The 10,860-nt window shown below is 33.7% G+C and overlaps 1 protein-coding gene across 4 annotated transcripts; it reads right to left on the bottom strand.

The window, feature by feature from the left end:
* Positions 1–233: 233 nt before the first annotated feature.
* Positions 234–10,808, bottom strand: LOC108670605. 4 transcript variants are annotated; one of them, XM_018158072.2, is made up of 5 exons: positions 9,942–10,808; positions 7,379–7,474; positions 4,178–4,318; positions 3,476–3,688; positions 234–1,504 (listed from the first exon to the last, which is right to left on the bottom strand). In XM_018158072.2, the coding sequence occupies exons 2-5, from the start codon at positions 7,397–7,399 to the stop codon at positions 1,445–1,447; spliced, it is 435 nt and encodes a 144-aa protein (XP_018013561.1). In that variant the 5' UTR covers positions 7,400–7,474; positions 9,942–10,808; the 3' UTR covers positions 234–1,444. The 4 variants fall into 4 exon arrangements, with proteins under 4 accessions (XP_018013561.1, XP_018013563.1, XP_018013566.1 ...); XM_018158074.2 differs by lacking the exon at positions 9,942–10,808 and adding an exon at positions 8,036–8,161; XM_018158077.2 differs by lacking the exon at positions 7,379–7,474 and having other exon boundaries at positions 9,942–10,807.
* Positions 10,809–10,860: the final 52 nt, after the last annotated feature.

Here is a 10,860-nt window from a genome sequence, read left to right as displayed (position 1 = left end):
GAGTATTTATTATGATCATCATCTTTTTTTGTACGTCTGTCTTTTGGCACAGTTGAAACTATTTCTTTAGATAGTCAAGCTGCGAGAGCAAGCCATAACAAGACCCAAAGTAAGGAGAAAAATAAAAATTAACTAAGTCAGTACATTATATAATAAATATAGGCATTATAGCTGCAAGGCATACACAAACAAATAAATATTGAAAATAAAAACAATAGCTTAGCGTCAAGAGAGACAGAAAAAAATGTAAGAAATATTATTATTTTTCAATTACACTTGAAAATTTAGCATGGAAAGCAATGCTCTTACGTCAAAGCAGGATCATGAGAGCATCTTTTTAGCATCCAAAATACTAAAAGTTCCTTCCTAATCATAATGAGTTTTAGATTTCCACATTTACATAGGGAGTTGTTCACTTGGGCCTTGCACAAAAACTAGATATTTCTGTCAGCTGTCTTATTTACGTTTGTAAGTTCATAGAAGATCTCTTCTCTGTGCAGGCCACATTACAATACGTTGTACAAGTGCCTGAATTTATCACGTTCCTTCTTAGTCTTTATCTTTATGTGTCTGCACATCAGTTTCATGCTAGCTTAAACAAACTGGATTATTCTCTCACTAGTTGCAGCTGAAGCTATTTATTTTGCAAAATAAGTTTAGTAGCAGAAATTTTAGTCTATCAAGCAAATACCAGTTCTACCATATATACCTGTTCTATGATCACAGCAACAATGTACAAATATATCTTCAAGATAAACTGGAAGTAAGCTAAAACAAAATACTCCTCATATAATGTCAGTAAATAAACTTTATTTCCAACAGGTGAATTGATCATGCATGCTTATTAAATATATCAACTTTAACCATAGAAAAGTAAACAAAATATGCTCTAAGCTTAAATTTGTTCCAAATGGATAAATCTTACTGTCGAAAAGCCCAGTAAATGACTTATATGGTATATATTTGACTGCCATTGTAAAACTATGGCACGCTGATCAAGGCATATAAGCCAGAATAAAACTTGTCTCTGCTTCTCTGAAATTTCAAAGTGATTGTCTCATCCCCATGAATTCCTTGAACCAGTTATTCCTTCATCATTACTATCTGTTGTAGGTTCTTGTCAAATCATAAGCATCCATCATAAATAAAGCAGGACGAACATTAAAACCCCACCACAAATATGTCATTCAGTTACAACAAAGCTACAAAAAAGTTACCAGGGTCTGTCAATTGAGTATTGGGTTTCTGATGAATCGAGATAAAAACACTAACCATAAAGTGCATTATTCGAGGAGTTTGAGCAATCATGAGGGATTTTTGCTCTGCTTCTGATTCAGCTGCTTCCTAATTTGTGGCAGACACAGGATCAAGGCTGGTAACTTCTGGAGCAAGATTTCTTGTATCTAGATCAAAATCAGCTGCAGCAAGCTTTTCTTTGACAGCCTCAGGATCTTGTTGAGTCGTTGTCAGTTTGGGAATGAATATTCCCTGCAGCGGCTTGACTCTAGAAAAAAGGCAATAACAACAAGATACATAAATGAATTTAGATACATGAATGAATGTGGTTATGTTTCTGTCCACAAACAGTTCTTTTATTCATCTGATATATGTTAAAAAATTAACTTTTTAGCAATAATTTTACCAAATATTTGTCCAAACAAATTAGGTATTTTTTTTAAGCTACATATATAAGTTTTAAACCCCTAAAATTAATATAATTTAAATGAAGAGAACTCAGTTTGAATCAATTAGTAAAAATACTATCAAAAGATTTGAGTTCTTGAACCTCTCCCAAAAAGAATCTAAATCCTTCAAGAGGTGAACCTTTCACTAAAAGATTCATAAAACCAAATATGATGCTATATACTAAGATCTGAAATAACTAGCTTTTTACATATCACTTGGGCCTGTACAGTAAGGTAGTCTTGAGCTTTAACGACTAAAATAATGTTTGTGCCTGGATAGCATCTGGGTTTCCAAAGGTGATGGCATCTGTATATGACTATATGGTTCTGGGTGCTTTACTAGTACTGAAATACTATTATAAATCAGGTTAAACTGTAGCACAAAATTTTTTTTACTTTGTCAAAATTCAGATATTGGAAAGTGTTGAGCAATTCCATCCACATTTGACTTCATTTCTGATTAAACAATTTCAGGCGGCAACTAATAAAGCTCACAAGTTGTCAGATATTGTAAGATAGATGCTTGGAACCCAAAAATTACGCAAACATTGCAAACCCATTCATGTTTGTGTTAGAAGCTAGCAGTGCCAGTGCTCAAGAGTCCATATTTTGAAAAAAACTATCAAAAAACCTGCATCAAGATAATTTTCAAAGAGAGCATCTTAGCATCTTATGCACTGCCAGCTACTAGCACATAGGTAGAAGAACCAGCGTGCACCCACCAGCTGAGTCATATCACAAATATACACAAATATCAATACGAGTCAACTAGCTCTTGAATGGGGTAGGTACATTAATAGACAAATTTGAGAATAAATATGAATTTTTTCAGTTGTATATCAAGTCAGAGTTGAATATTTTCACTTTATTGTTAATATCTTACTTAAGCTAAGATCTTAACTAACATGTACCTACGTAGTATTGCTAAGAAGAAAAAGGATGTAGTGAATGCTATTGTGCTCACTTTGCATTTAATCACACATATATAAACTGGCTTCCTTCATTCATTGACCAATCCTTGCATATTTGCAAATTTCAAAGGCTTGTCAAATGAATTACTAGCCGTTATCAGTGCATTACCGTACATGTGAGAACTCATCAAATGCATGATATACACACAAAAAAAAATGGAATTCCACTCTTAATCTGGTTCAAATTTCAGAAACTATATGGTCTATTGCAAAAAATATCAGCCCAAATTCGAAGTTCGAAATAATAATAATAATAAAAATAAAATAATAATTTTATATTTTGCTGAAAAGAGTAAATTTGCTACAAAGCAATGACATTTAAGCAAATCTGTTATGTGGTGGAGGAGGATCATGAGAATTACATGATAAGACCATGAATACAACCTCAGTTGTAAATAAAATTACATTTTACGCAAACCTTCAAGCTTCAATTGATGCAAACTTTTACACATTATTCATTACAATAGATATATTCAAGAATGGATGAAAACAAAGAACATTGAACATCACTTTCAAACAAAGAATGCTTCTTTTCTCATTCTTTTGTGGAGAACTTGTGCCTGAATTACAGTAAGCATTCTCTCATTGTTGATAGTGATAGTTACACTTTTTGAGAAACTAGAAATTGGTAAGAAGTGAGACCCTTTCATGAATTTATAAATTGTTCCTTAGTATCCTTAGTATTTGTTTGGGACATAGCAGTCCCAGGCCACGATGGATCGCCGCCTCTGTATGAAGATTAATAATGTATTTTTTTATATAAATCTTGAATGATTCATATGTAAATCTTGAATGATTCAAACAGTAGTAATGAAATACCTCAAGTTTGTAGATGGTGATGGCTATCGTCTCTTCACATTCAATAAGCCTCTTCTTGAATTCATCAGCAGGGAGTTCCACTCCAGGGGACCCAATTTGAATAAGATCAACTTCCTCCTGAAGGGATGCCATTTGCTTTTCAAGATGCTGTCTGAATGACTGCTGACTGGTTTCTGTCAAGATCTCCTGCACCTTAGCAATGCTCTTCAACAACTGTGAGAAGTTAAAGAGACAAATGACTGGATGTTGCAGAACAGACCATGCAACACTCAGACTATAAATAAAAAAATTATTTATTATAAGATTAATAAATAAATAATATAAAAAAGTTGAAGTCAACATACAGATATAACATATTAGCAGAAAAATTATCATTTGGACTGAGAATGCTTGATTGACATTTATTACATGTGATTACCTACCCTCGTTCAACAGCTTGACTTGCAATCCAAATGTAAAATCAAATCAGTCTTGTCTGTTCACTGTCCAGGTGCTCAAACTAGCATACCATTCACAGGTGCAAGTCTATCAAGACATTGCCAGCCACTGAGGAAATTATTTCAAAACCAGAAGACCCTAAATCTCAATAATTATTCAAATTACATTGACACTTATGCAAGAAAAAGCCTTCAATCATAAAGAAAGTATAGAATTTCATTAATAAATAAGAAATAACACATAAATGTATATTAAAATACTCACCTCATGCCTCTTATTTTCTAATGCAAAGTTCCTCATAATCTTCTCGCGTGAAAGAATCTCAGCATCCAAAAGTTTATCCAACATAGGAGTGTTGATCAATTGCTGCTTGATGCATTTCAACTCGCCGACGTATTTGTTGAGCTGCACATAATGGATAAAAAATTACACTTACATAGAGAAGCATTGTGAAGAAGAAAAATTCACCATAAACAAGAGATTATTTTTAATTGGTATAATTCACCAGAACATTCTGATTGTGACTTAAAATTTGCAAATGAAAAAGTTAATTTTGATACTTAGATTTTTGATACTTTTGAAAAGTTAATTTCAATACATTTGATATGCAGTGCGAAAATCCGAAAAGGAAAACTTTATTTATCTAGAAAAATATTAAGATACTGTGGATTCTATATCTAAGAAAGTTAAATGGATATGATGTTGTATTGATCCAAGATTGTTAGTGTAAAGTGCACAAGCTATAAGCAGTTTTAAGTTGTCAGCACCAGGAGATCTCTGCCATTAAATTCAGTGATAGTGAATTTCTAAATCTTTTTGGGTGCTGGAACAAAATTGCTGGATAAGAGATCCATAACTGTGAATCAATGTCAAGATAAGTAATAATTAAAGGTAAGAGCAATATAAAAAATTTAGTGGAAGAAGTTAATTATAGTCAGATGGGGTAAGACAGGACCAAAATCACTAACAAGCCTGTAGCATCTATACCAAGAATAACTAAAAACCCTAAACCTATCACAAGGTGTATATATGCAATGGGCTTCTAAGCTACATCTCAGACGTTTTGCATCTAACATAGTTTTCTGTACAGATTAAAAAAAGAGAGCTGGTCCCATCTTACCCCACTGGGGTAAGATGGGACCAGGCATGGGGTAAGACAGGACCAACTGGCAATTCTTATGTTACAAGGTTTTTAATAACAGTACAAATCTGATATTCAATATTATCAATCTAGAAACACATTATTTGATTAAACAACCACTTGTTACTGTTTTGTGTAGTGGGAAGTCAACTCTAATATCAGTCACATTGCAGTTTTTGTAATGAGAAAACTTTGTTAAGCATAGTAAAAGTGGGTTGGCTTTGGTTCATTGTAGAGAACTGCTAAATGCTTCATGTATATTTCATTAGTGTCATTGTCTGAAAATTTATCAAATTGGTAATAAAACCAATGGATAATAACATAAGTGTCAGACGTCATGTGTTTTCTTGCTAACTGCATTTGTGGTTCTTCAAACATAGCTCATGCCCTCTCTCAGAGTTGTGATCATAATTATTTTTCATGTTTCACACAATGATTTTCCCCTGCCAATCTTGCACATACTAGTTCTGCAGCTCACTAATGGGAAGAGACATCCCTATTTTCTGTATCCCTTTGATGCAATTTAAAATAGTGCACTAAATTTCTTTAATTAATAAAGCTAACAAATTATAATGAAGTTTGAGCAAAAGATAAAAATTTTGACCAAAATACTCCATGTACTACACTATAATATATTCATTTAAAAACTATTTTTGATAAACTGTAGGGTAATAGAGGACCATTTGTGGGGTAAGACAGGACCATTTGTGGGGTAAGATAGGACCACTTGTGGGGTAAAACAGGATCATTTAGTGGTCCCGTCTTACCCCATGACTGGTCCTTTTTTACCCCATTTTAGAATAGATGTCAGGCAATGATGGTAGCAGGTAGGAATGCCTAGTATATCTCAAAAGTTGCCTATTACTTAAGGTTACCTGCCTACATCCACAAACTTGGCCAAAAATTTTTTTGTCATTAGACAGAGCTTATTTCCCAAACAGGGTTAACTATTTTGTGACCCTTCTTTAGATAGGTTGTCTTTAAAAAATAGCCAGAAATTCAATATTTGCCGAAGAGGGTTGAAACTAACACTGAAATGACAGGCAATGATAGCTCTAACCTATTCTTTTAACAAATTAAATTCAGTGAAATTAGAATGCATGCCATGGGCTGGTCCTTTCTTACCCCATGAAGCCTGTGATCCTGTCTTACCCCATTTGACTATAATAGGTTATTACCATGATATAATAGTTTTTGTAGGTGAATTGTGGAATTCTTTGATCATATATATATATACTGATTATATTTAAAAATACAATTGCAGTTCACAAGATTGATAACCTCTTTTGTTTTTTTACCATTCACATGAGAATAAAAAATATGCATTTAAAAATTACTTTTTAAAGACAACACTTCCGAAGAATCCAGTGTCTCCAATGTTACACATGTACAATGAATTTCTAATTTTATTATCGAATATATAAAAAAAAATTTAAATTTTATTTTTTAAATTTAAAATAAATTTAAATTTTTCAAAATTATTTATTCTGTCAATTGATTCATGCATTGTCTTTGACTTTACGGAAGTGTCCAAAATTTCAGATCGATTGGACAGGTTCAGATCAGAGTTAAATATCAATTATAAGATATGTAGCAGACAAAATTATTTTTTCAATTTTTTCAATATTAAAAAATATAATTTTCTAAATCTTCAAAATTATTCATTCTTTCAATTGATTCATGCATTGTCTCCAACTATACACTAGAGTGCAAAATTTCAGATCGATTGGAGAGGTAGAAGTGTGTTAAATACCGGTATTGATTATAAGATTTGTAACAAACAAACAAACAACAAGAAGTGAAGTTAAAGAGAAGTGTTGTAAAAAGCTCAAAAACAAAGAGTTTTGTAAGACGTATCCTGTGTTAAGCAACAAATCTGTGCAGAGTACAGGTTTGCTTATATACTGGTAGAATTAGTGATACACCTCATTGATAATACCTCATATATTTTAGGTAGTTTTTTGAGATCCTTGACAAGAAATTAGTCATTTCTAACCATAAGTACTAGTGTATCATTTCTAACCATACGTCTCTCAATTAATTCAATTTCCTTAGGTCTTTCATACTTAAAGTGAACATCTTATTTGGAATCTAGAATTTCCCTTCTAGTTTTGAAATACTTCTTTAAAAGCAGTAGCATATATATATGGCTCATTCTAAAAATAATGAATAATTTAAAATTGGTATCCAAAAAGAAGTCAATTTGTGAAACCTTCAAAAATAAATGATATACCATAATGATGCACATTATATTCAATCAAGAAATAATCTATCAATCTAAGATAAAAATCAACAGAACATAAGTTGAAAAAGCATTAGATTACCTTCTCAAATTTACTGCTCATGGTGGCATCATATGTCCAATTTCAAACAATGACAGCAAAGGGATGACAAGATTCTTCAACAAAACAGATCCATGGCTGTAAATAAATGATTGCATTACAAAAGACTGTAAATAACAATTATGCTCCAGAAAGCCTATTTAAAAACCCAAAATATACTTTGCTGTGAATTAAATATCTTATGGTCACTTTTGTTAATTTCAGTGCCTTATAAAAGATCTGAAATGTCCGTAGAATAAGTTAGAGGCCTAGTAATGAATAGATAAGTTTTTAATGGATAAGTTTTTTCTAACAACTATTGCCATGGGTTGTTTTTAGTCTTGGACTATAAACTCTTGATTTACAAGAAGATTGCTGGTTGCAGTTCCTATTAGTCAAGATAGAAAGCATTGTGCAAAGCTCACTTTCCTTGAGTTCAATATTATCATGAAATATTGCTTTCAACATATCTCATCCATAAAATTCAATATTCCATATGATACAATAAGATAATTATGTACTTGCAAGTACCTTCATATCAAATCTAATACATACAGATCAACTCTCACAAATATATCATAGGTTCATCTGTCATTCATTATAAAGTAAGTATTTATATAAGTTTATATTTTTTTATTTATCTATAATTACTCATCTGACCTTTTACATGTTAATCCATTGAATTGTGCTTGCTTTCCTGTGAAGTTCAGTTATTTGCCAGTAAATTTCAATTCTACTACTTGTTTTTTTTGAGTATTTTTAAATTTTTTATATTGTCTAAAACTTGCAAGTACAAATCATCATCACTAACAATTTGTAACAAATGATCAAGTACCGGTAGTGCAAGGAGTTTGCCATGCTATACGTTATCAGACAGTCATGAGTCATTTATACGTTAAAAGTGCAAATAATCTGAACCTTATTAAAATATGTGTCACTGAGGTGTGAGGTCAAAATAATTTGCAATGGTAGTTTTTCAGAGCACATCACTGTCTGTTTTGGCAGAATGTTGTTTTTATTTGTAAGTAATCTTCCAAGATAACAGTGATGTAGTCAACACAAGTTTGAATGATGATATAAATTACCCATGACTGAGTGGCTATAATTAATCAAAAGACACTAGCTATATAACAATGACTGTGCACTGGGTTGTCCTATTGAGAACACAAATCGTCAAATGCTTAAACATAGTCACATTACGTACATACCAACTACCGTAACATATGCCATACGGTAGACGGTAGTCATGATAGAGATTAGTGCCTAGTGGCTAGTGCCTGGCATAGCAGAACTTCAGAAGCAGAGAGTTTTTAACACTCTCCCTTCCCTCCTCCAGTTCATTCTGAGTCCTATTAATTAATAATTATAAGACATAGTATAAGTAGATCACTTAAACCAATTTCTTATGTAAGACAATGCTGGTATCCATGATACTTTACCACTGTGCAGACTGCAGAGAGTGGATGAATATTGCAAGATCTTTGGCGATGCTTCAGTAGCCAAATTTTCGCCTTCAGAAGATCATGCCGACACATTTAGATTGAAATTCTTGCATTTAATATATTTCTCAGTCTTCGGCCAACTATTTAGAAAAAAAGTAAGGTTTCCGGTGCGTTGGATGGAATACGATGCAGCGAAGCTTGTCCGGAAATCAGTTGTGATGAGTTCGCGCAAAAAATGTAAACAACGTTTTTTTGATTGCGTAGTTTCGGTCACATTAGAACGGTCAGACTGCTTTATTACATGTTCAGTTGACACTTGCTGTACAATCGGACTGTTTTTAGGGTAAAATTAGTTATTTGGGGTAACATGTGCATGCAACCTTGTAACTAAGTTCGTGGCTTGTAAATAGTTCGTCATTACTCAGCATAAATGGCTTTTCATTAAAAATTACCCGGCGACGCAACTTTAAAATGGCCGGCGACGCTTTGGGCTTAAAAATCCATATATTGGCGACGCTGCATCCACCCTCTGCATAGTGGATACTTTACTGGTCTACTTATAGGACTCAAAAATGAACTTGAGGGAGAGTCTAAAAAACTCTCTGCTTTGCCACTATGCATGATACTTTACTGGTCTACTTATAGGACTCAAAAATGAACTTGAGGGAGAGTCTAAAAAACTCTCTGCTTTGCCACTATGAGTAGACTGGTAAAGTATTTAAGGATCATTTCATGGATATCAGCATTATCATACATAATAAATTGATTTAAATTTCAAGTAAATGAGGAAATTAAAAATGAACTGATTCTAAAAATCTGTGGTTTGTCAGCCTGCGAGTGACAGTAAAAGGTTTCACCATCAAATCATCACCATCATGCCATTCACCAAGTACATGTAATTCTAAGTTTTTAAGGAGAAAAGGAGAAGTCTGTCTTCTAAAAACTCTGAACGAATGGTGAAATTGCTATGACAAAATAACCGATATAAGGCGATATTTGTTGACACTGACATTCAGGTTCAGCAGGTCAGCAGGTGACATGTCTGACTGAGTCCGTAACAACTGACACAGACTGGCTTCAGCTTCAGCAAGTTCAGCACTCCACACATTACACATACAACTCACCAATCACGAAATTCGATCCCATTTGCTAACCAATCTCATGTTAGTTCAATAGTTGAAACCTTGACGGGACAAATTACTTTCAACCTGAGCGCTGTCAAAACTAATATACGTAGTTATCCGACATAACCCAGCCACCACTAGAACCAACGCAGCGCGATGAATCTAACGGCGCGAGAAACACGTTATGATGATTTGGATTTGAAGGCTTCGAGTGCTAATGCACTGCCCAGCCTGATCTCAGTCATTAGTTGGGGGCAACAGGAGAAAGCTTGGGCCCAGCCACAAGCCAGAGCACTCCAGGCAGGGAAGTGTCATCAACTAGTACCGGACACTTGTCACATGCTTCAGAATGTAGAAGAAAAAAAAAATAATAATAATAATAAGTATAAATAAAAAAAAATAATAAAATGGAGCATGCAAGATGGTGCAACATGCCTCTTTGCAGCGACGTAGAGTAGCATCATGACATCATGGTGCTGCATGCAAAACTAGACCAACCAATAGAAGATATGTAGACATGCAAGATTGGAGTCAGTGGAAAAAAAAATAAAATAAAATAAAAATAATAATAATACTAAATAAATAAAACAAACTAGGTTTGACTCAATATTAGGGATCAGGCAATAGTGAGGGCCTATTCAATTATTGATTACAAGTTACATCTGAGCAACCACTCCACATTGCTGCAAGTAGTGCCGCAGGTATGAGAAAATTTGATGACGCTGCTTGCTGGTGACACCCGCACCCAGGGCAGCTTGCAGACCCCAAGGAAGTCCCAGTGCAGTCACCGCACTCATGAATAGTGCTCTTGGGCCAGTGAACTTAGTACAGCTTAATATGAAATGATCTATTGTGTCTCCCACATGGCACACTGAGCAAAATCCAGTTGCTGCCATCCCAAATCTTGCACGGTGAGCAC

Source organism: Hyalella azteca, unplaced genomic scaffold (genome assembly GCF_000764305.2).
Source record: "Hyalella azteca isolate HAZT.00-mixed unplaced genomic scaffold, Hazt_2.0.2 contig7053, whole genome shotgun sequence".
In the NCBI taxonomy this organism is placed as follows: Eukaryota; Metazoa; Arthropoda; class Malacostraca; order Amphipoda; family Hyalellidae; genus Hyalella; species Hyalella azteca.
The sequence above is the reverse complement of the archived record's forward strand: the minus strand, read 5'-3'. Positions and strand labels throughout refer to the sequence as shown.